A 25,944-nucleotide genomic window follows, 5' to 3' on the forward strand; every position below is an offset into this window, starting at 1 on the left:
GATATAGTTTCTGAGTGAGTTCTTCTCTTTGTTTTATTTTTACTCTGAAGGAATGCTGGGGTCTTGAGATATATGGATATGATGGTTTCAAACACAAATTAAAATCATTTCACCACAATTTTAAAAGATGTTCAAACGCTATGGGATTGTATCAGTTCATATTTGTTAATAATATAAATAAACTTTTCATATAGTCTGCTCTTTATTTATTTAATTGTACACAAAGGTCGACACAACAAAAATTAAAATAATTTCTCTTCTGAAAATGTGATTTGGTCACGAACTTTAATTTAATTCTAGATTTTGCAAAAAATCGTCAAAAATATTAGACACTTTTTTATATTGTACTCCAGTATGTTATTTCACCACAACTTTTTCAAGGCCTTCAAACGCTAAGGGATTGTATCAATTCACAATTTTTAATAAAATAAAACTTTTCATATAGTCTATTCTTTATTTATTTAATTGTACACAAAAGTCGACACAACAAAAATAAAAATAACTTCTCTATTGAAATGGAGATTTGGTTACTGAAGTTAATACTTTAACGTAATTTCGGTATTTGCCACAAATTTATAAAAAGGTCTAAAATATCACATGAAGTACTATATTTTGTAGAGTGTTAGTTTCCACGGTGGCTAATCTTTATATTCGACTAACTTATATACCTTTTTCATATCTAAAACAGAACAAAATTAATGTGGCTTTTTATTCTATTTGTCATTAACTTAAAAAATGATCTAAACATCACAAATGATTCACAGTTGGCCACATAGAATAAGTTTTCATCGAAAACATCTTATTCACACCGGATTGAGAATATTACACAAAATTTAAAATTTATGATAGTCACTTTTAAAGTTCGTAAAAAATGATCAAAATTTGACTAAACTAATAATCCGTTAAATTTGCTACACGGACCGGCCCAACTCGTTATCTATACATATATAAAAGGCGAGTTTTGGCCTCTATTTTGAATATTGATAAGTTTTGGGCATGATTTTAAATATTTATGAGTTTTGAACTAAATTTTGAATATTTATGAGTTTTATACTAGATTGTGAATATTTATAAATTTTGGATAGTATTCTCAATAAATTTAAATATTTGTAGTAACTGCCATGAATATTTATATGTAAAAAAGAACATGAATCTTTAGATTTTAAACTCATTTTATTTATTTTTAATTGGCAACGAATTTAGATATAATATTTTGAATAAATCTTTACAATATAAAGGGCAAGTTTTAAGGATACATAAGGAGAATTTTAAGGATGTAATTTAGGAACAATGGCCATTAATAAATTTATAGCTAAAAAATGATGAAGAGGACGTGCAGTTTTTTCAAATAGTTTGATAATTAAAAAACACATGATAAAGCAAAAAAATATAAAGAAATCTATTTTTCAAAAAACAATTTCAGTTATTTACTCGCAATTACAAAAACAATTTTAATTAGTGAATAGGTAACATAAAATTTCACATTGTTTACTCGCAAATGTATAAATCATCAATTTGGAGATTAAGGGTAGACGTCACCACGGTTCGGGAACCGGCGGTTCACGGTTCGGAACCACCGGTTCCGGTTCAAGAAAGGCATGAACCTGAACCGGTCCGGCCAAGGTTCGACGTAAAAAATGTAAATATATTTGCATAAATAAAATTATAATAAAGCGATGTACAAATGCAATTTTATTGATACAAATTACAAATTACAACTTTAAAATTGCAAATTACAACTTTAAAATTACAAATTACAACTTAAAATTTACAAATTACAACTTAAAAATTATAAATTACAAAAGACTTAAAGTCTTGATTACAATTTACAAATTACATATTCGAAACAAAGGGGAGAAAAAAGAAATAAAGGAAAAGGACTTGAGCCCAACTTAAATTTAAAATTTAAGTTGAGATGCCTACGTATCATCAATGCTCAATTGCATTTTGGAATCAAAGTCCACGTAGTTCTCTTACCTTGCTTACCTATTTGGCTTGATCGGAGGAATTGGCGCCTACTCTTCTTCGTCGGGGAAGTAGTCTTGGTCGGGTTGTACTACTTGATTGTCCCAATCCGGTTCTTGGTCTCTAATTTCGGTGGAGCACCAATCATCAAGTAACATGGTGGCTTCCATGTTTTGCCCGGTGAGTCTACTTCTTCTGTCGTCCAAGACGTTGCCTCCAACACTAAAGGTGGACTCGACGGCGACAGTGGAAGCCGGAACCGAAAAGATCTCCTTGGCCATTGATGCAAGGATGGAAAAAATCTTTCTCGTGTGATCCCCACCAATCTAGGGAATGGGACCTCCTTCTTTCTCATTGAATGAAAAGTGTGAGTCAAAATATAAATCTAACTCACTTGTCGAATTTTCCATCCTTCCTCCGCTGCTGTAGCCGTATAGGTCCGCCAATTGGGATTGGGCGTCGGGGTCATCAACTTGGAAGAAGCCAAAGTTATGTGTCTGACGGGGGTCTAGGTCTCACTTGGTGGGTACTGTTGTACTTGGCTTCGTAATCGTGAAAGAGAGTCCGCAAGTCGAACTCAAAACTTCTTTGGAGGGTTGGGAGGTGGAGGAGGTTTATTTGGAATGTTTGGGCTAGGTTTATGTAGTTGTCGTCGTCCTCGTCATTTTGCAAAGCTCGGAGTGGTTCAAGATCAATAGAAGTCAAATTGTTGTAATAAAATTCTAAAATTTTTAAAGTACCAACTAGTTTCCACTTTGGATCCAAAACTTTGGCAAGCAAAAAAACCGTTGGGATCTCATTGAAATACTTGAGCCATTTTTCAACCATGTAATATAAAATACACATTAACTCAAGATTGTTTGTGGAATTTTTCATTGCAGTTTTAAAATCAAGTGATATGTACATGCAATGTTCTAAAACACGAACGGATGTGCAATAATACACACCCGATAACTCAACGGTGGCATTTCGAAAACCTTTGAATAATTTAAATAAGCTCATGCTTTGATCCAAACAAGAAGAGGTTAGATATAAATCATCAACAGGGAAAGTTCTATAAAAATCAACCAAATATTCTATATGCTCTAATGTAGAATGCAACATATCATATGTAGAAGTAAAAGTTCCATCTAATAGACACGTCTAAAGTAAAAGTTGTGTACCTTATTTTCTTCCAGTGGCAATACTTCTTCCACGCCTTGCCAATTTGAGGCTTCCAGTGGATCAAGGATACAGCTGTAGTAATAGGTTGAATATGTCTTTGCCATAAAGACAAATCATCTTGTACACATAAGTTTAAAATATGACAAATACATCGTTGGTGAAAATACTTACCACTTATCACCGGGGAGCAAACCGCAATTAAATCGGGTATACTTGCGGTGTTAGCGGTTGCGTTATCAAAACCAACCGAAAATATCTTGTTGCATAACTCATAATCATTCAAAACTTGAATAATTAAAGATGCAATTGCTTGTGCGGTGTGTGGGGAAGGAAATTGTCTAAAACCAATTAAACGTTTATTTAAAGACCAACTATTGTCTATAAAATGACATGAAATTCCCATGTAAGAATTTCGTTGGAAAGAATCCGTCCACACATCGGAGCAAATATTAACTTTGTGTCTCAAGTTGGATATAAATTTTCCAACTTTTTTTTTGTCAAAAAACTGACGGTTGTTAGATCTTTGAGCAGTAGATGGGGGAATTCTTTTTGTACCAACATTAAAAGCGGTTTGCATAGTAACTTTATATTTTTTGTCATTAAAAAAATTAAACGGTAAATGTTTCATTGCCGCCCATCTTACCATAGCATCGGTAACATTTTTGGGATCATATTTAAATAGAGGCGTACCTGTTTGAGATGATGAGCCGGGGGGGAAGTTTATTTGGCTTTGGGACTTAGTATGCACATATTCCACGGGGTGTTTTGTCTTCAAATGGCGATGGAGAGTACCATATCCCCACCGGTTCTAAATGGATAGACTTTATCGCAATAGTTGCAGTATGCTTTGAACTCACGTGTCTCCACGGTAGTGGTCGGATCATTAGGATTTGAAATTACCACCGGGACCTTCTTGTAATGTTTGGTGAAAATATCGGATTTCAACTTGGGAGGCATCTTCTTCTTTTGTAGTCCTGCGGAAGGAGGAGCACCGGCCTCCTCATCATTTTCACCAACTTGGCCGGTGCTAGAAGGGGGGAATTGATGCGATCCATCATCGCCTTCATCCGACGATAGATTCACATCGTAGTCGAAACGCGAAGCCGAATGTGGATGCCCCCCCTTGTTGGTCGTCGTCGGCGAGGGCAAGTAACAAGGCCGCATTTCGATCTTCTTCATCCTACGAAAATTATACAACTAAGTAAAAATACTAACACAAAATAAAACACATAGACACATAGATGGTGAAAAATGAAATTATGAATTTAATAAAAATGAATTAACAAAAAACTAAAATATATTAGATATTACTTGAGCTCGAAGAGCGGCTCGCCTTCCCACCTCCTCCGCAACTTGTGCTCTAGTAGGGGCACGTCGACGACGAGTATCACTTTGATCTTGGGCAATTCCCTTGCCCCGATCACCACCACGACGAGATGAAGACATGATATTTATGGAAATTGAAAGTGGAGAATAGAGAGTAGTGTGATTGTGTGAAGATGATAACGTGAGCAACGTGAGTAAATTATGAGCGCAAATAACGTAAACAACTTGAGAGAATGAGGATGGAGAATAGAGAAATTGAGATTGAGAAGAGAACTTCTTATTAACACAAGAATGAGGTGAGTAGAAATGAAGAGGAAGGGGTATTTATAGGGGAAAATTGTGATTAAATTTAAAAAAAAAATTCAAATTTTGAAATTTTGAAAATCCGGCGGAACCGCCGGTTTTGGGAGGAAAACCGCCGGTTTCGTCAACGGTTTCTGACGAAAACCGGCTTCCGCGGCAGTGGTTTCTGAAAAGGCTAGGAGTAGGCCTGAAAACTTGTCGGGAACCGCTGGTTACGGTTTGCCAAGAATTGAAACCTGAACCTGCCCGGTGGAACCGCCGGTTCCGGTCACGGTTTGAACCGCCGCCGACGGTTCCGGTTCCGGTTCGGAACTGCCGGTGACGGTTTCGGGCCGGTTCGTCTGGTTCGGTTCGGTTTGGAGACCTCTAATTAAGGGGGAAATGAGGTTGAGATAGAGTAATTGTAGATTGAGATTTGTACTTTACTATTTCTTTTCATTTATTTTGCTATTCTTATTATTGTACTCCTACTATTAAGGTTGTTTACAAATAAGTGTTTTCATAGTACGAATTATTGTTTTATTATTCTAATGTTTGTATATGCGTTTTTATTTGTTCTGTAGTTAATCATTTTACTATCTTTTGAGCCAAACATCACTGCCCTCATGATATTTTTTTTGTTGTAATTTTAATATTCCAGATATTGATAGTAATTTAGTATTGAAGTGTGTATGTTATTAATAACAATATATATCTTTGTTGTAGAGACCTAATAAATGTTGTAATTAACAAATATCTTCATGGTTTATTCTAACACTTATTAATCTGATATTTATAATTTTTTAACATATTGTCACTATAGTACAATTTTTATTTCTCTATTTTATGTAATAGTGTTATTTTTATTTTATTTAATTTATTCATAATATCAAATTAATAGAATTTTGAGTCGCGCAAAGGGCGTGGGTTAACCCTAGTTATTAAATAAAGTACGACTGAGTTTTAAAATTAATGTAGTGATATTTCATTCAAAACAATATCAGTTACCTTTTGTGCCCGGGAATCTATCAAATTTTATGGTAGTAAATTTTTCCAATAATTGAACGGCTTCGGCACCGATTGCCGTCTGTTTTTTGATTCATAATGTTTGTTGATTCACGCAGTAAAACCCAGTAAATAAAGAAAGCTACAATCGCCCCAACAATTATATATATACACACACGCGCGCGATATTGTGATTGCAATAAGCGTATTTATTCAGCGAATTCCTTCGCTTCTACTGTGAGAGAGGGTTGTTGATTCGAAGATTCAATCATGGCTTACGAGAACGATGCGTAAGTTCTGGCCCCCCGATTTCCCGATTTGAGATTGTTGAATTGGTTTTTTAATTGATTTTGTGTGTGCATATGCATAGAGCTAGGGTTTTGATTTGGAATTGGGGGTTTCTGTGGATTTATTGCTGCCTGATGTTTATGTACGAGTTAGTTTGTGAATTAGGGTTTTTCTGTACTAAATTTGGGTTAGACGATAATTGATTGGCATTTTTTCGGTGGTGAATTTAGCTACCGTGATGAAGAAGGCGAGCCATTGGTGGACTTTGATGATGATGGCCGATCTGAAGGGGAGCAGCCCCACGATCTCTTCGATGACATAGAAGATTCTGTATATGACCGTAGAGAGAGATCTGCAACTCCAGTGCTCAACGACTCGAGTTCTAAGCCCCGGAAGCGATTGATAAAAAAATCAGCTGTTAAAGAACCAGGCCCCATAGATTTTGGGTTAGATGACGACGATGATGATGATTTAGGTGGGGATTATGGCCGCGGGGATGATGTGGCTGCGTTGGTGAGAGATGATTACTCCAATGGTGGAAAGAGGAAGAGGGATAATGGAGAGAAATTGAGAGTTCTGGAGAAAAATAGGAAGGCTGAGAAGGAAACTAAGTTTAAGGTTAGGAAGAGTGGGGATGGAAGAATGAAGGATCATGAGGCAGATCCAGAGATGAAAGAGATGTGGGACACTATTGCGGGCGACAATTCTGAGGTTAGAATCATTTTCTAGTCAGTTATTTTATTCTTAAATTTGTTTCTATTCTTCAACTGGTTCTTGTAGTGTAGGCTATTGTCACGTGTTCCATCTACTTGTTGGGATGAAACGCATTGACGAGCCTTTGGTGGTAGATATTGCTAAATTGTACTTATATCGTATGGGTAAATTTGATAAATCTGATTTTGAACCTTTATTGGACATGATGAATTTACTGAAATTTTGTGAAGTTGTAGTTTGGCTTTTATATAGCGTGTTTAGCCAAATTTGGATTATATCATACTTTGTGAATATGACTATGTAATTTGATACCTTAATGAGCAGAATTCACGATTTATTGACCCAATATTAAGCACATCATTATTGCTCTTCTTTTGTTTTGATGGCATGCATCCTCAATGCTGATTGATTTTCACCCAAAATTATTCAGGAGGACCAAGAAGGTGTTCGGACTCTGGATGATGATAATTTCATCGATGATACTGGCGTAGATCCTTCTGACCGTTATGCAAGTGACCGTGAACATTCTCCAAGTCGAGCTCCTGAGGTTTGAATTACATCTTGTTTAGATTATGTACTTGTACTATAGTTCCGAATATTCAGTTCCTTTGTTATAAGTTAACTTTGTAAGATCTATAATCTAAACCTACATCTAAAAGAAAGTCAAATTGCTGCTGTTATATGTTTATTCTTCTGCATTTGCAGAACTATAAATTTTTTCTCTTGCATCCTTATTTTGTAGGCAGAAGAGGGAGAAGAGGATGATGAAATCAAGGATCTCTTTAAGGTTGGAAGGAAAAAGAAGAAAAGTGAAAAAAGTCCGGCTGAAATTGCATTGCTAGTTGAGAATGTGATGGCTGAGCTCGAGGTGGTTGCAGAAGAAGATGCTGAGCTAAATAGACAGGGGAAACCTGCAATCAATAAGTTGAAAAAGCTTTCCCTTCTGACAGATGTTCTCTCCAAGTCAGTTGTTAACCCTTAAACATTCTGGGCCTCTTCTTATGCTTATAAGTTTCCCTTCAAGTTTCTGGCCTATACCATGCTCATATGATTCTAGTTAGATTTGTTTTAATGAGGATTGAGTATCATGCAGAAAGCAACTCCAGCAAGAGTTTCTTGATCATGGAGTTTTGACTCTATTAAAGAACTGGCTTGAGCCTTTGCCAGATGGAAGCTTACCGAACATTAACGTCCGTGCTGCTGTTCTGAAGATCCTAAATGATGTCTGTAATTATTTCTTCTTCGAAAACTGTTGTTCATTCAATGTGTTTAAACAGCTAGGGGGCTAATAGTTTGTGCTACTGCAGTTCCCAATTGACTTAGAGCAGTATGACCGCAAAGAACAACTAAAAAAGAGTGGTCTTGGCAAGGTCAGGGTTAGCTTCAATTTATGTTCTCATATCTTTGAATTTTGTCTACTAGTATTAAACTATTAATAACTGTTGAGAGTGAATGGTTGATCTGGCAAGACGATTTTCTTTCTCTATTTTGTCGATTGTCATTCAAAATACATTTTCTTTCTGATCTGCATTTATGTATATGTGCTTGCTGGCTAGCTTGGGGATTAAGCTGATGTTTAATCACATTTTGGCAGGTTATTATGTTTTTGTCAAAGGTTGATGAGGAAACTACTGCCAACCGGAAACTTGCTAAAGAGTTGGTGGATAAATGGGTAAAATAGCTACTATTCTCTTGTTTCATTGAAGAATTTGTCACTCCTCGATTGTTAGTCCTTGAAAATTGATATTTGCTGGTTTTGTTATGGTCTGAAGTTGAACCTTTCTTTCTGAGTTTTTTTTTTCTCTGAGAAGATGCTGAACTACTCTGTATCTAAATGAAATGAACACATGTTTGCTTGTACTATTTGAGAAAAGTGCATCATCTGTCAGTTGTTTGTTATTAGTAACAAGTCAGTTAGTCACATTGACTTTCTGGATGTAATTCATACAGAGCCGGCCAATTTTCAATAAGAGCACAAGGTTTGAAGACATGAAAAACTTTGAGGATGAAAGAAGTTACAGGAGGACACCTGTAAAAAAGTAAATTATTATATACCCTGTAACTGGAGAGTTACTCTATGTTTGAAAACTCAATCAGCAGTGCCAACTAATTTCTGTTGTTGATCTTCAACAGGGTAGTGAATAATGCAGCAGGAAGGGCATCGCGGGATGATGACCTAGATTTTTCGCAGTAAGAATTAGTGCATTGTGGCTGTTGCTCCCTTTTTTGCATTGCAACTTCAACCTGTTTAATACTATCACGATGTTCGAATCAAATTATCTGCTCATGTAAAGTATCAATGTGTAGGGAGCGAAAATCTAGTCAGTCATCTTCGAGGCAACATGCCTCTAGGCCTGAAGCAATGTCCATGGACTTTATGGTCCGTCCTCAGTCCAAGGTTGACCCAGAAGCAGTGCGAGCCCGTGCTAAACAAATGGTACAAGATCAGCGTAGGGCAAAGGTTGGTAATTCTTTCATTAAACACGCAACTCTAAGATGGAATGCCAATTCTCAAAAAGAATATAGGGTTGAAGATATTGTTGCTATGTGATCCCTTGTTTTATATTTGCAGATGAACAAGAAGTTGCAACAGCTGAAAGCACCTAAGCGGAAACAACTGCAGGCTACAAAGCTCAGCGTGGAGGGTCGTGGCATGGTGAAATATCTGTAATCCTCTCATTCGGGTATTAACTAGGACGAGGTCGAGGGAACATGGTGCGTTGCTGGCAGTAACCAGTTTCTTGCCTGGGATGAAATGCGTTAGTGGAAGTGTTTGTTGTGTTGATCAATCTCCAATAATGTGTCGTATGATATGTATCCTTTCCATCCTGGAATTGGATACTGGAGACAATCTTTTTATGCTACTTTTCTTATTTCTCTTTTAAAGGAATGATTATTTTTTTTTATGTCTTTGTCTAATTTTGATCAAGTAGATTGCTGAGGAAATTTACTTTGCAGAATTAGTTACTGATCAAGTAGGCCTTCACGGTTAACCTATTTTATATAATTTGAGAGAATAATCAAAACAATAGCGATTTAGTATTTTCCATTTAAAGTCCATAGAATTTTATTATTATTAGGGGTATTTATTTGTGCGTAAATACACTAACTTTAATCATTTTTTAGTTTTTCCTCCAAACTTTATTTTTTGAATACAAATACTATAAACTTTAAATTTTTCTGATTTTTCTCCTACAAAAAAAATCAATATTAATGTGGCAAATTAAAACTTATGTTGCAATCAAAACTATGTTGTTTTAATTTATTTAACAAAATAAAATTCTACATTATTATTTCTCCCATTTCTATTTCCCTCTGCCTTCCTCCTTTACTGAAATATGTGGAGAGTTTTGTAAAGCATAATTTTTCTCTCTCTTACGACAGAAGGGGAGACTGATATGACAGAAGCCAGTTTCCACAACAAGTCCAATCATTTAAGCAATTACACAAACTATATGGAAAACTTGATGCCTTCATCATCAGCAGAAGTCCCTTTGAAGATCGCGAGCTTCCCCCTGTGTTCTAGGTGTTTTAAGGCTCGCATAAGAATAGTACGGTCCATACCATGAAGCTCTGCATACATCACAGTTATATCAGAGATATATATATATATATGGTGTCGTTCAAATAAAAACTTCTTATTGTGAGAACTGTTGCACATAACTTATAACGTTTCTGTTTCTTTCTGAGTGATAGAAGCAAGAGTGACTAGTGGCAAGATAGCATTTACTAGATTGTGGATGACATATAATTCTACAACGTATCACTCTAAACGTTGGCTCACCTGATGACTTATCCAGCTATCATTTTTTAACAACAGGAGAGGCAAGTCTTAGCTAAAACGTTATTTAAAGAGTTCAAGTATACATATTACAACAGGTAACAGGACTGGTACGATATCTTATGCGACCGACAATCAGATAACTCCAAGGTACACGAGCATTGATTATATTGCATTTGCCTGGTTACGTAATGTGGATATTTATACCACCTAACAATGTGTTTCCTGCCATGGCGAAAAACGGGTAGCTTACCTGTCCCTCGAGACTCAATTCCTGAACGTATTTCCTCAACAGTCATCACACTGTCTTCAAGTCCATTATCCCTAACCTAATAAAAGGTAACGAGAAGAATCACACTCAAAACAAACTCGTGAGATAATTTTAAGGGGCAAAAAAAGGATAAGCAATACTCACAAAGCTTATTATAAGGTCAGCCCAATCAGGTATGCGATGCCAGAGGAGGAGACATTTTCTATGACTCTTATCCAACCATTCGGCACGTCCTGTCATGCAAAACTTATAGTGATCGAACAAGAGCTTTCATCAAATAGCAAAATGAAAACATACCTTCTGATACTAGGGCAGAGAGAAATGCCTCCCTAGCTTCATGACTTAGGGATCCTGCACAGATCACAAGCATATCACTACATTGGAAATGTAAAATGTATTAATAATAAATAGGAAAACGAGATTTGGTATGTGAGAAATCAGTTCATGCATAGCTCTCTTGTTATTTAATACGAATATAAAATATAGATCAAGTACAGGGAGCTAATAAGCATATTTTCTATGGGATTCGTCAACATTATAACAAGCTTGACCTTGATAAAATAGTATTTCTTGACATAGTCGGATACTCCTACAAAATACAACAGCTTCTTCTGATTAAGACATAAAACAAGCTCCCTTATTGTTACGGAGTAAAGACTACCCACACAAAGAAGCACGAGATGTGCTGAATATACTGGAATAAAGGAAAAGGAACGGAGATTATTATTGCTGGAAATATGGAAGAACTAGAAAACAATCCTCGCGAGGAGGCCCTACGACAAAAGTCGTCCAATTGTGATCACGTCCAGAGATGCATTCTCTCTGCCCGTTCTCTCTATTTATAGACTTCTATCTCAGCTACTTGAAATTCAAAATACAAGAAAATAGGAACTAACTTAACAACCTAACAACCTGAGAAATTGATGCTAACAAATTAATTTGAAATCTTCTCTCTTGCTGTTGCTACTTAGTCGGCCATATCACTTCTCTTTCTCCCCTCTTATACGTTCTCCACTCTTTAACTGTATCAACTGGCCCATCCGTCAAAACAGCCTTGTCCTCAAGGCTGAAAAAAGGAAACTGCCCACAAACATCAGCTTCATCCATCCAAGTCGCCTCCTCAATGTCTAGCCCATCCCATTTTAGCAGGACCTGCTTTACCTGCTCTCCGTCTTGGTCCAACACCCGTCTGTCCACGACCCGCTCCGGTAAGATTGGGGGTTCGTAATCGGTCAGTCCCTCCGGCAACGTTGGTTCAGCTGTTTCTTCCCCAATGGCTCGTTTCAACAAGGAGACATGGAAAACCGGGTGAATTCGAGCGGAGGTGGGGAGCTCCAAACGGTACGCAGAGCCGCCAATGCGTGCCCTGATCCGGAATGGGCCGAAGTAGCGCGGTGCTAGCTTCCTATTTCGCACAGTAAAGAGTGTGGACTGGCGGTGCGGTCGAAATTTCAGGTAGACCATGTCGCCGATGTTGAAGTGAACATCGCGACGGCGCTTGTTAGCCGCGACAATCATCCGATTTTGAGCGCGTTGAAGGTGGTGGCGCAGGAGTTCCAGGGCGTCGTTGCGAGCTTGGAGTGTGTCGACAACCGCCTGAGCTCTGATTTCACCGGGTAGGAAATCATGGATGGTCGGGGGCGGTCGGCCGTAAACCACCTCGAAAGGCGTCGTTCCCGCGGAAGAATGGGCACTCGTGTTATAGCAGAATTCAGCCCAAGATAGCCACTTGTGCCATTGCTTCGGTCTATCTGATGAGAAACAACGGAGGTAAGTTTGCAGGCACCGATTTAGTACCTCCGTTTGGCCATCAGTTTCGGGGTGGTATGCCGAGCTCATCTTCAGCTTAGTTCCCATCGCGCGGAAAAGCTCTCTCCAGAAGGAGCTCAAGAAAAGCGGATCTCGATCCGACACGATGGAACGAGGGATGCCATGGAGGCGTACAACTTCCCTTGTGAATGTATCAGCCACTTGTCGAGCCGAAAATGGGTGCCTCAAGCCCATGAAGTGTGCATATTTGGATAAACGGTCGACGACGACGAAGATGCAGTCGAACCCCCCCGCCTTAGGTAGTCCGGAGATGAAATCCATGCTTATATCCTCCCAAACTCGTTCCGGGATTGGCAAGGGTTGTAAGAGACCCGCCGGCGCCTTGGTGTCGGACTTGTGTCGCTGGCAGATTGCGCATGCCGCAACAAAGGCAGTGACCTGCCGCATCATCCCAGGCCAATACACGTTCGATGCGAGCCGGCGGTAAGTGCGATAGGCCCCGGAGTGGCCCCCGGTTGGTGTGGTGTGAAACTCGGCAATCAATTTCTGAATCCATGGTGATTGTGGAGGCACCACGATCCGTCCCTTGTAGAAAAGAGTCCCGTGAATCAGCTCGTAGTGGAGAGATGAAGGACGCCCTGCCTCCAAGTCAGCTTTGATTCTAGCCAGAGTCGGGTCGGCGGGAATGGTGGCTTGGACGGTGGACCATTCCGGCCAGGATGGTCTCGACACAGCTGCGAGTTGTAGTGTTGTTTCATCGCGACGGGAGAGAGCGTCGGCAGCTTTATTGAGGCGGCCTTCCTTGTAAACGATCGTAAAATCGTAGCCCAACAGTTTCGCAGCCCAGTTCTGTTGAGCCGGAGTAGCCAATGGGTGGGCCAAGAGTTGACGTAGGCTCCGTTGATCCGTGTGGACGACAAAGCGGCGGCCGAGTAGGTAGGGGCGCCAATGATGGATTGATAAAACTAGGGCCATCAGCTCTTTCTCGTAGGCCGACTTTGCGAGCCATCGGGGGGACAGTGTTTTGCTGAAGTAGGCAACCGGTTGGCGCTCTTGCATTAGGACCGCGCCCAGTCCCCGACCCGAGGCGTCACATTCGATAACGAAATCTTTAGTAAAATCTGGCGTACGGAGTAGAGGTGCCGACGTCAGTGCTTCCTTAAGAGATTCGAATGCGGCGGCTGCGTCGGTTGGCCATGTCCAGGCCCGTTTGGCGGTTGGGTCTATCGGCTTCTGTAGAAGGGCGGTGAGGGGGGCTGCTATCTTGCCATAATCACGAATGAAACGGCGGTAGTAGCCGGTTAAACCGAGGAAACCCCTGACACCTTTCAAGTTCGAGGGCGTTGGCCACCGTAGCACGGCAGAAACCTTCGCTGGGTCCATCTTCACCCCTTCGTAGGACACGATATGACCAAGGTATTCCACACTATGGTGTCCCAGCAAACATTTCTTGGGATTGACCACGAGGGAGTGGGCGTGGAGGGCCTGAAAAACATGTTGAAGATGCTGCAGATGTGCCTCCCAAGATGTGCTATAAATGAGGATATCGTCAAAGAAAACTAGGACGAACTTTCGCAAGGCTGGCCGGAAAATGTCATTCATCAAGCCTTGAAATGTGGCCGGGGCATTGGTGAGGCCGAACGGCATCACCAAAAACTCATAATGGCCTGAATGCGTGCGAAATGCGGTCTTGTGAACGTCCTTGGCAGCCACTCGAATTTGGTGGTATCCTGACTTCAAGTCAATCTTGCTGAACCATCTCGCGCCATGTAATTCGTCGAGGAGCTCCTGAATGACCGGAATGGGGTACTTATCGGGGACCGTCCGCTTGTTCAATTCCCTGTAATCGACGCAGAAACGCCACGAACCGTCTTTCTTTCGTACAAGTAGGACCGGGCTGGAGTAGGGGCTGGTACTTGGCTGGATCACTCCGGAAGCCAGCATTTCTGCTACTAGCTTCTCCATTTCATCCTTCTGTGCGTGGTTATAGCGGTAAGGTCGAACCGAGACCGGCTCTGTACCTGGTAGGAGCGGAATTTGATGGTCGATGCTGCGACTCGGTGGCAGACCCCCGGCTGAATCGGTGACTGCTGGAAAAGCGGTTAAGAGTTGTAGTAGCTGGGAGCGTGCAGCCTGTGACAGGTCTGTGCCTATGCCAAAAGAGACCGCCGTTGACTCCTTTTCCACTGATCGAAGGAACCAGCAGCAATCCCCGTCCTCCAGGGAGCGTAGGTCCTGTGTTGAGCACGCGCGCCGCATAAGGGTCGGGTCGCCTTTGATCGACACGGGTCGACCCTCGACCGAGAAATCCATCGAGGAGTGCTGCCAATTTGCCAAGACATACCCCAGGGTTTCGAGCCATGATACCCCTAGGATGACGTCGATGTTGCGGAGAGGAAACACATAGCATGATACCGCAAAGCTCTCCCTGTCCAAAACCAAGGGCACCCTCCGGCAGAGCCCCGCGGCTTGACGTGACGTTCCATCGCCCAATATTACAGAGTAGGGCTTGGTTGGCGTGATTGGTAACTGTAGTTGTATTGCCAATTGCTCTGAGATAAAGCAATGACTAGCTCCACTATCCACCATGACTTTGATCCTATGTGAATCAATTTCTCCAAATAGCTTCATCGTTTTTGACGTGTCCAGACCATTCAGCGATAATTCCGAGATCTGCAGCTCGACGTCCTCAGCAGCCCCCTCGAATTCCTCCTCCGCGAAAACCTCGTCGTCATTCTCGCAGACCAGCACATTGAGAGTTTTGGGCGGACACCGATGAGTCGGCCCGAATTTCAGCCCGCATCTGAAACATGTACCTGCCGCGATATGTTTCCTATACTCCTCTTGTGACATGCTTCGAAAGCGTTGGTTCCCCGGTCGAGAAGAGGCTGTCGATGATAAGTGGGAGGTCGCCGTGGAAGGACCCCTGGCACCCGGCCGGGATGATTGGGCGGGCGACATGGCCGCCGGCGTGAATGATTGACCAACTGGTGGTTTAGGGGAGTGGGTCGTAGCCATCAGGTCAATATCGAGGGCTAGTTCAACCGCGTCCTCGTAGGTGGTGATCTTTGCTGCTTTCATCTGGAGGCGTACCTCCGGGCGAAGGGCTGCCATAAAGAACCCGAGATACTGATGGGAAGCGATATCCGGAACCTGCGCGAGGCGTGCCTCGAACGCCGCGACGTAGTCAGCTAGAGAGCCGGTGTGACGAACCGCAGCGAACGCTTCATATTCATCCAACGCCCCGTTTCCACCAAATCGCTTCATCAACTCCCGCGCAAATCGAGTCCACGAGAGGTTTGGAACTCGTTGACGCAATAACTGGTACCATGGAAGGGCCCGGCCTGCCAAGGCTACCATTGCTACGCCTACCCGTTTCTCGGTTGGTGTTTCCGAGATTAGGAAGTACTGCTCTGCCCTGGCCAACCATGCGAGGGCATCTGTCCCGTCGAAAGTCGGCATGGGTGACTGTGGTTTGTACCCCCCAGCCACTGAATTGGACTCCAGATTTTCAGAGGCTGCGTCGGCCTCCGGGGGTATTTTGGAACCTGGAGTGAGGGACGCAAAACCCGCGCGCATCTCGGTTATCATGGAATCGAGTTTGGATTCCAACGCCAAGACCCTATCATCAGTCTGTTGGGCATGGGCGTTGAGGTTGTCGATAGCCTTCTCCACACCGTCTAGGCGTGAATCGCCCCTAGAGTTAACCATCGTTCACCGCACCAATTGTTACGGAGTAAAGACTACCCACACAAAGAAGCACGAGATGTGCTGAATATACTGGAATAAAGGAAAAGGAACGGAGATTATTATTGCTGGAAATATGGAAGAACTAGAAAACAATCCTCGCGAGGAGGCCCTACGACAAAAGTCGTCCAATTGTGATCACGTCCAGAGATGCATTCTCTCTGCCCGTTCTCTCTATTTATAGACTTCTATCTCAGCTACTTGAAATTCAAAATACAAGAAAATAGGAACTAACTTAACAACCTAACAACCTGAGAAATTGATGCTAACAAATTAATTTGAAATCTTCTCTCTTGCTGTTGCTACTTAGTCGGCCATATCACTTCTCTTTCTCCCCTCTTATACGTTCTCCACTCTTTAACTGTATCACTTATTCAGTTTTTTATCTCAACATCAGTAGTAGTTCAATACAAGCAACTATCCGATTCTCAAACACCACAGTTGTTCAATATTCTAAGCTGTTTTCTTTTAGAGAAGACAACAAATTCCGATAAAGTTTAATCAATACATTCAAGAAACAAAAACACAAGAATAATTCTCACTTTCAATCACTTGATTGCTAAACAGTGGGAAGTCTTCATCGAGTCCAACCACAAAAATTTTGTGTGTCCAACAATATTCGAGTATCAGCTCCTTCCAGAGCTGTATCTGCCTCTCCCTGGTGTCCTTCACTGGCTGCAAACTACAGTAACCGAAAAAATTTAAATGCCAAAAAATCCGAAGCTCCTCACCCGAAGATCTCCCAATAAAGCAAACACTAAAACTATGACACACTCCAGTATCCATTGACACCACGTAAAACTACAAAAAGGTTTAAGCAGCCTCACTAGCTACACAAAATTTCCATATAAGGGATTCTGTCTTTCCTCAACATTCATACAACCTTTTTCCATTGAGATCAAGGAAAGTATTACTGCTCCATACAGTCGACAGAAAAATAAATGTATTGCAATGCCAGTGCTTAAAAGTCGAGCATCTTAAGAAAACCCTCCATCGAGACTACTACCTACTAAGACGACAACACGAGTTCAAAAGGGACGAGTCTCCAAGCAACAATCACGAAAATCGCATTACAGATCATTACAATCAAAGGATCAATTGATAACAGAAGTCAAACTGGCAATTTATAAAACAACAAATTATCTTAGCAGGTCACAATTCTTATATTAATTCAACTAGTGAAAATCCCTAATTTTTCCCCTTTTCTCCAGTGTCATCAAATCTTCATTGCTCAATCCAAGCTGAGAAAATCCCAAATCAGTCTCGCAATTTATAAAACAACAAAGCTTCAAATAACACGATAATACATATTCTGATAAAAAAAATCAAACCATATACCATCACCAAACTCTGCCAAGGCGAAAACTAAACCTAATACTGATAAGAAAAGATACTCATATCAAAAGAAGAGAGTACGGTATATTACGTGAAATAGGGAGGGTAATTGAAGAAATGAGGCAGCTTGAATTCCCCCAACGTCTGCATATCTGTTGCTCCTTGCCTCCCAATTCAATTCTAAACTCAAAAACTCCAAAAAAATCGATTCTTTTTTCGGTGATATCGATCCAGGAAGGCTCGAATCCGGGTTGACACTACTCGCCTAAGGTTTGATTTTTATATTTTTGATTAATTTTTAAGAATGTTTCATTATAGTAGTAGAATTACCAGCTGAGATCATTAATCATTATTACAATTTCTTTCGTAATTAATATTAGTAGATACAGTATTAATTATTTTTTTACAGTAGACAAAAATTAATAAAACAAAATTTAATTAAAATCTAACTGAAAATTAAGTAAAATTATTTTCCATTATAAGTTGCGCATTAATCATTTATATTTAATTTAAATAAGAGTTAAAAACAAGAAAGCTTATAATTGAAGTTATTTTTTACTATACGTTGTGAATTGATAATTTTGATTTAGTAAAACTGAGGGTTAATAAAAAGAGGGTTTAGTGTATTTACAGTCGTCCAAATCAAGATTTTGACGTTAATGAATCAAAGACTGCACAACCATATGATAAATAAAGTGGGAAATTGGACACTCATAAAGACTGCTGCTTCTCACTGCTCTTACTACTTGGTTGTTATCGTCGCCTTCATTCCCATATCACTCCTCCCACCAAATCCGGTACCCTCTCTCTCTCTCTCTCTCTCTCTCTCTCTCTCTCTCTCTCTCCAGATCCATATTTTTGGTATTATTCATGTTAGTATGTGATCTACCTGTCATTGATCGGCAAGAAAACCTTTTTCTAGTTGAATCACGCTTAAGTTAACAATCTTCAGCATCCGTTGATTCTTCAATCAATCAATTGACGGAGCTAATGTTCAGTTTAATGTGACTTAGCGTTTACCTGATTTGGGAAGTGATTGAAGAAAGACAAATTTAATTAATCAACGTTACTAATTTTGAGTTTGATTTGATTGTTCCTCAGTGGAATGAAAGTCCTTTTTTGCAATCGTGTTTGTTTGCTCCTGTTAATATGCATCTGAATTCAGCTGTTGTTCTGCTCAGGGACAATCCGAAATTCGAAGATCGCACAAAGTGGTAATTTGTGAAAAATGGCAGTGTGAGTCATCCTCTTAAGTTTTTTTTTTTTTGCAATTTCAGTATGATAAACATAAGTGTCCCCTCATTATGTTACATTTGGGTTCGTCATATCCATAAATGTGAGTGTATTGGTTGTGATTGATGATCTGTAGGGTTGCTTCTGCTCCGGGGAAGGTTTTAATGACCGGAGGCTACCTTGTTTTGGAGAGGCCTAATGCTGGGATTGTGCTGAGTACAAATGCTCGATTTTATGCAATTGTAAAGCCGCTTTATGAGGAAACTAAACCCGACAGTTGGGCATGGGTATGTGACACTCTCTGACTGCATATTTATTGGTGTTCTTGTTAAAGATGAGAAATGATATTGTCGTTGTTGGTTGAAAACTATGACGAATCTTCATATCCTGCAAATTTTTTCCCGGGGATATCTTTAGACTCTGAGGGATATGTGCTTATTCATCAGTTCAAATAGATTACAGTGGAACTCGTTTTAGAGTTTCTATATGTTGCAAGGTTTGTGGTTTGGCCATTAGCTTTAGAATGTTTCTCTTTGCGGTTGACAGGTATGAAAGTTAGGTCTGGTTGTGTATTATGTTTGAGAAACTCCGTGGTGAGCTATGATAATGAGTGTCGTCCTTGATTAAATGCTCTTTACTTGAAGTTGGCATGCATTCTTTATATTGTTTACATCTGTTTAACCCAAGCATCTGAGGAACAAAGTGTGATATCCTTTTTCCTACCTTCTGTCAAATGGTTATGCTATTCCACATTGTGTTCCAGGCATGGACAGATGTGAAACTGACTTCTCCTCAGATGGGAAGAGAAATTATGTACAAATTGTCGCTCAAGAATCTCCAGCTACAGAGTGTATCCTCTAGGTGAAACACTGTATCCGTCTGTATTTCTCGCCGATAACATTAGTCTGTAAATCATGGATGTGCTCATAACTGGAAACTATATCAGAGTTCCCTCCAATTATCATCAAATGCACAAAAAAGTAGGTAGAATAGCATGGCTAATTACTGACGGCAGTTTTTTGGCTTCACCAACTTCAGTGATAGGAATCCGTTTGTTGAATATGCACTGCAATATGTTGTAGCAGCGGCTTTTGCCACGTTTGACCAACCTAAGAAGGATGAGTTGCAAAAACTTTTGTTGCGAGGTAAAGTCTGATACGGAGCATTGGATATTGCATTTGTTTTTAATAGATCTCCAAAGTTCTAATTCCAGTTCTGGCTTAATGATGCAGGTCTTGACATTACTATATTAGGTGGCAATGAGTTCTATTCATATAGGAATCAGGTAATTTGCTTCTGCAGTGATTCCTCTGGATTTTTTCGTTGGGGCTTTTTACTAGTTTGTCCTTCAACTTAATGTCAAATATAGTTGAATTTTCATTTTAATGGTTAGATCTTGGGTATCTAAATGCGAATATTTTTCACATAGCTGCAAGATCACTATTTTTTTCATTGAGAAGCATCTTTACTGTAAGAGCAGCACCTTGGCGAGCTCATTTCTGTCTATTTTTAGTATGGAAATGTCAGCTATGTTGTGCCTTGTGCAGATTGAAGCACGTGGCCTACCATTGACCTCCGAATCATTGGCTTCACTTCCTCCTTTTACTTCAATTGCATTCAATGAGGAAGAATCAAATGGACAAAAGAGCAAGCCTGAAGTTGCCAAAACAGGGCTGGGCTCGTCAGCAGCTATGACGACTGCTGTTGTTGCTGCTTTACTTCATTACCTTGGAGTTGTCAGTCTCCCCTCAGAGTTCAGTAGTCCTCTTGAAGGGGATAGAGTTGCTGCAGACCTGGATGTCGTGCATGTTATCGCTCAAACGGCTCACTGTATAGCACAGGGTAAAGTTGGTAGTGGTTTTGACGTGAGCTCTGCTGTTTATGGTAGTCAGCGGTATGTCAGATTTTCACCAGAAGTACTTTCTTCTGCTCAGGTATTCAACGTTCTGTTATAGCCCAATGATTTTACTCTAGGTTGGAATTTTGATTTTGGAGCTGTGTATAAATGCATGTTTGTGGTTACTATTAACGTGCCTGACAGAGCATTGATGGTGTACCTAAGATGAATGCTAAACATGGTGTGTTGTATGGATAATTAATCCACTACTAAAATGCAGGATGCTGGTCGAGGGACTCCAATTGAAGAGGCCATAGAGAATGTGCTCAAAGCTAATTGGGATCATGAGAGGACTAAATTTTCATTACCCCCAATGATGACTTTAGTAAGTTCCATAATATGTATAGCATATGATGATTGGTGATATAATGCTAATATAAATGCTTATCTACTACTGGTATGATGGTATCAGGAAAGATAGCCCAACTTTCCAATTAAATGGTTGTGTTGTTTTATGCATATTATTGTTGAACCTTAGGGTAGCAGTTGGCACTTGCTATAAGGTACTCCTGTGCAATGCACTTAGACCTTTGTCTTTCCAAGTCAGATACTCTGCCAACCAGATACAATCGGGTTCCTAAACTTGAATCTTATTATCCTAAACGAGCATTCACGCTCTCTATTTCAAGGATTTTTTATAGCTTTATACGGTATGGATATTATTGACTCAACGACCTTCAAAAAATAGTAAAGATGTCCATATTCGATATCCTGCACATGCACTTGAAAAACCAGGAATGCTGCTCGATGCATTTATTTTACCATGAAGTTCCTGGCCATCTTCTTTGTATCACTCAATAATTGTTATTCTCTTCCAGTTACTTGGAGAGCCAGGAAGTGGTGGATCATCAACACCGTCAATGGTTGGTGCTGTAAAGAAGTGGCAAAAGGCAGACCCTCAAAATTCCATTGAAACGTGGAAGAAGTTGTCAGAAGCTAATTCTGCTCTTGAGATGTACCTCAAAACCTTGAGCAAATTGGCTGAAATAAACATTGATGATTACAAATATACCATTACCAAATGCAGCACTGTCACATCCGAAAAGGTACTTATATAGCTAGTATTCTTCATTCCATCAGATAGAATCAGAGTAATATTATAATTAGCTCTTGTAGGGAAACTAATGTTGCACACTTGCACTTGAATGTATCATGTACTTCACTAAATCTTTTGCTAAGTATGGAATGTGTACGTAATTAGCCATAAAGCTTGGATCTGTAGAAGCATGACTTCTTTCACTAAAATGTTTCTGGCTACTCTCTTAACAGTGGAGAGACGAAGCTCCTGAACCAAATCAATTAGAAGTTGTTAAAGCATTACTAGGAGCTCGAGATGCCATGCTTGCTATCAGGTGGAACATGCGCAAGATGGGCGAGGCTGCTGGGATTCCCGTAAGCTCTTCTATTTTTTTATGCCCGGGGGCATTTTGAGTTTATTTTAGTCATTTGTTTGATATGATTCTGATAGATTTATAAGTTGATCTCAGAAGCGCTTGTTTGTAAACTTCTATGTTAGTTTATCCGCCAATTTTTTGCTCAGATTCTTATACGACTTTTTGTAGAAGTTACTACCCATTTACACATGCATCCGAAGAGACTAACCAATATATTTAAATGTAAAGATATACTCCCTCCATCCCACAAGAATATGCAATTTTAGTTGGGCATGAGTTTTAATGCACAATTGGTAAAGTAAGAGAGAAGTAGAAAGAAAAAATAATTAAAGTATTGTTAGTGGAGAATGAGTCTCACCTCATTAGAGAGAGAAGAGTTACCGAATTTAGAAAGTGCATATTCTTGTGGGACAGATTAAAAAGGAAAGAGTGCATATTCTATGAGACGGAGGGAGTAGTAACTAAAAACCTCTTATAGAGTTATATCCCAATATCATGCATTGCATTTGAATCTGAAGCTTTTTCATCTTCTATCAAAGTCGGCTGTCTAATGATGAGTTTGACTCTTCCTTCTGCTAGTATTCATTGTACATTGACTTTACCTGAATAACTTCTTCATATCTGGTTGACCCTTTTTCCCGCGGTGTATACTTCTCCCAGATTGAGCCCCAGTCACAAACTCAACTGCTGGATACAACGATGAACATGGAAGGTGTTCTGTTGGCTGGTGTTCCTGGTGCAGGTGGATTTGATGCAGTCTTTGCTGTGACCTTGGGGGAGTCGGGCAGAAACGTGGTCAAAGTATGGAGCTCCCTCAATGTGCTCGCCTTGCTAGTAAGAGAGGACCCTCGCGGAGTTTCCTTGGAGAGCAACGACCCTCGGGCAACAGAAATTACTGGTGCGGTTTCTGCCCTTCGTATCGAGTGAAGTTAAATGTTTGTTACTACTTTTACCGGTATTGTCATTTGAAACTCAGGTAGCTAAATTTCAGTGAGTTTGATAGAGGATTTTAACTTATTACCACTGTTAAAATATTGTGTTTGTTGCAAGAAAATAAGGAAACAGAACATTTCTGTTGTATTTTACAGTAATGATTTGTATGAGATGTTCTTGAAAATGTTCATGTGCATTTTCAATACTATTATTTATTTTTATATAAAATGTATATGAAATTATGAAGAACAATTGTCTGGTTGGGTTACCCTTGTTGGTATGTATTCACATGGCCACACATATTTTATCATATTTTCTCCCTTATGAAAATACGCATCTCACATGGATACATATGTTAAGCACTTGCACGAGAGAGAGAAACATGTGCTTAAAAAATCTTTTACTAAGGTAAAGGAAATAGGTGTGAGTTCATATTATTTTCAAAGGTAAAATCAGTTCTAGTGACTAATTCATCTGCTAATTTGCAGATAATTCATAAGGTGGGACATGGTCAAAATCAAGAATCGAATTCTATTTAACTTACAAAGAAAGCTTATATAAGCACTAGCTTTCATTACTTACATACACTGAATCGTTTAATTTGATGGGCAAATACTTAATACTCCTAAATTCTTCTCAAGGGTGATAAAATGCATTTGTTTCATATTTTTCATGTCATTGAATTTATATACGTAAAAATGACATCGATAGATTAATACCAACTAAAATTTCAACGTCAAGAATCACTGGAGCCTAAAATTGCCACTAGATCAGTTTATGAGACTTGCATTCAATTAAAATTCAGACTAAAATTATGACTAAAGGAGTGTAGATTTTGTTATTGATTGTGTTTTGCAATGGAGTAAAAGACATGAGCATCTTATCTTGATAATGATGTTGTAAGTGTGCCTAATTATCCCCTAAATTAAATCAAACAAGATGTATATAATAAGTTTCGATAGTACAATGGTGTTAGTGGGGCAGAAGCAATTATGACAATAATGCAGTTGTAAACATCAAGGTTGTATTGCTTGTTTGTGTACATTTATTTCATGTGGTCCTCTACATGTTCTCCACATCTTTTTCTTTTTTCCCCTGACATTGGAACATAAAATTTAATGTAGCATATAAAACAAAATAAAATATCTTTTCACAATATCATTTCTGATATTAGACGAAACACAATCCTATTTTTACTGCATTTTTTTTATCATAGTCTCATTTTTACCATAAATAAATGCTATACAATTAAAATTTTCTTTTTCATTAGTTATTGCCTATGGATTTCCCACTCCACTAGCTTACTACATTCATATTATATTATAAAATTTGGGTATAATATTTTAAAAAATTATTTAATGAATTAAATGAAGAAAGAAGAAAATATGAGAAAAAAAAAAGTAGAGAAATGAATACTATATAGAATAAAGTAATAGAGTATAAAATGAGTTATTTTTTATTAAAATAACTTAAAATATAACTTGTTTACAGTAGGACGTAGTGAGTGTATATAAAAAGTGAGAATCACGTCCCATTACTTTTTTCTACTATTATAAGTTCGTTCACATTTTATAAAAACTTGTGCTAAGTTAAAAGTGAGACTATATCCTAATAGTATTGTTAAGACTCATCATTCATTACTAAAATAGTGGAGCAGAGTAGTTGTCAAACTAGCAGCCAAAATGAATTCGACCTTTTCATTTGGACTTTGCTCTACAAAAGTCGAGAAATATTTTGAATCGTGAGTGACATTGACGTTGATCTTGACATATACTAGTATAAAGTAGGGTGATATTTCATCAATAAACACATTTTAGTTAGCAATTTTTTGGATGGTAAAAACCATTTTGCATGTTCATGTTAGAGTGTCCACAATGGTTGCCCTTGAAGGCCACCAAAGTTGGCCCGACCACCATTTGTGGCTCTCTTGTAGCCCTCCGCAATGGTAAATAAATAAAATTAACAATAACAAGGGCCACGAAATGTGGCCTCTCCAAAAAAAAATTTAATTTGTTTGCTTTTTTTAATGATATTTTTTAATTTAACTAATAATATGGAAAATAAACATAATTTAATAAAGTTATGAATTAAAGACAAATTTTCGTCGTACTATAGATAGAGGAAAATTCTACAATGAAAATTTTTAAAAAACACAACATCAAAAGATAAAAAAAACGCCACCGCCTCCTACTCGGTGGCGTCATCGGAATCCGGCACATCTTCTTCACCACCTTCTCGCCCGCCGCCACCGCCCCCACTGCCGCTAGCTTCGCCCGTCTCCCACCCATCGGTCCACCCCAACTTCGACCTCAATCTAATAATGAGGTCGTAGCACATCTTCTTGGTGAGAGGGTCGGTCGACTTCTCGTACAAGGACAAGTTATCCCCAAGTTGCTTCATCATCTGCACCTCCATGTTTGAGCCAACGCCACGGTCGGTGATGGACGCGGTGCCGACGCGCTTGCAGCAGAGACTTGGGATGCGGTTCTAGCTTCCCGGATGACGGATTGTTGGCCCTGCGGGCGTTGGCGCCTCGACATTGTCGAGGGGGGCTCATCCAACACATCGTCATTCAGGTCGAATGCACGTGTGTCGCTACCACTGTTGTAGGTGCCGTCGGCACGGAGTTTTGTCCGCTTCCCGGTGGGACCGGTCTCATCATCGCAGATCGCCTTGAATTGAGGGCAGTCTTGGAGAAGCATATATTCATTCCAGTAGGTGAACTTGGGCTAGTTTTCAGTATTAAACAACTGATACGATAACGCCCGTACGTCGGCTTCGCTGCGGCCGCTTTCGGCATTCGGGAGTTGTCGCTCGTAAATGCTACTGAACCTCTTCA

At 39.7% G+C, this 25,944-nt stretch overlaps 3 protein-coding genes across 3 annotated transcripts; 2 read left to right on the plus strand and 1 right to left on the minus strand.

The window, feature by feature from the left end:
• The first annotated feature begins 5,725 nt into the window (after window positions 1-5,725).
• Window positions 5,726-9,650, plus strand: LOC121768746 (protein IWS1 homolog 1-like). Its single transcript, XM_042165287.1, has 11 exons — window positions 5,726-6,032; window positions 6,261-6,741; window positions 7,175-7,291; window positions 7,487-7,707; window positions 7,838-7,967; window positions 8,052-8,114; window positions 8,339-8,416; window positions 8,695-8,783; window positions 8,878-8,934; window positions 9,052-9,205; window positions 9,317-9,650. The coding sequence occupies exons 1-11, from the start codon at window positions 6,013-6,015 to the stop codon at window positions 9,413-9,415; spliced, it is 1,509 nt and encodes a 502-aa protein (XP_042021221.1). The 5' UTR covers window positions 5,726-6,012; the 3' UTR covers window positions 9,416-9,650.
• A 329-nt stretch (window positions 9,651-9,979) lies between these two features.
• LOC121768670 (vacuolar protein sorting-associated protein 25-like) lies at window positions 9,980-17,973 on the minus strand. The gene is made up of 6 exons (XM_042165215.1): window positions 17,740-17,973; window positions 16,856-16,995; window positions 11,094-11,147; window positions 10,941-11,029; window positions 10,779-10,854; window positions 9,980-10,317 (listed from the first exon to the last, which is right to left on the minus strand). The coding sequence occupies exons 1-6, from the start codon at window positions 17,796-17,798 to the stop codon at window positions 10,196-10,198; spliced, it is 540 nt and encodes a 179-aa protein (XP_042021149.1). The 5' UTR covers window positions 17,799-17,973; the 3' UTR covers window positions 9,980-10,195.
• Window positions 17,974-18,317: 344 nt separating this feature from the next.
• On the plus strand, window positions 18,318-23,373 carry LOC121767199 (phosphomevalonate kinase, peroxisomal-like). Its single transcript, XM_042163414.1, has 11 exons — window positions 18,318-18,445; window positions 18,830-18,884; window positions 19,018-19,168; window positions 19,645-19,742; window positions 19,920-20,026; window positions 20,114-20,166; window positions 20,429-20,815; window positions 20,999-21,103; window positions 21,597-21,824; window positions 22,048-22,170; window positions 22,833-23,373. The coding sequence occupies exons 2-11, from the start codon at window positions 18,877-18,879 to the stop codon at window positions 23,097-23,099; spliced, it is 1,527 nt and encodes a 508-aa protein (XP_042019348.1). The 5' UTR covers window positions 18,318-18,445; window positions 18,830-18,876; the 3' UTR covers window positions 23,100-23,373.
• Window positions 23,374-25,944: the final 2,571 nt, after the last annotated feature.

Source organism: Salvia splendens, chromosome 15 (genome assembly GCF_004379255.2).
Source record: "Salvia splendens isolate huo1 chromosome 15, SspV2, whole genome shotgun sequence".
Classification (NCBI taxonomy): domain Eukaryota; kingdom Viridiplantae; phylum Streptophyta; class Magnoliopsida; order Lamiales; family Lamiaceae; genus Salvia; species Salvia splendens.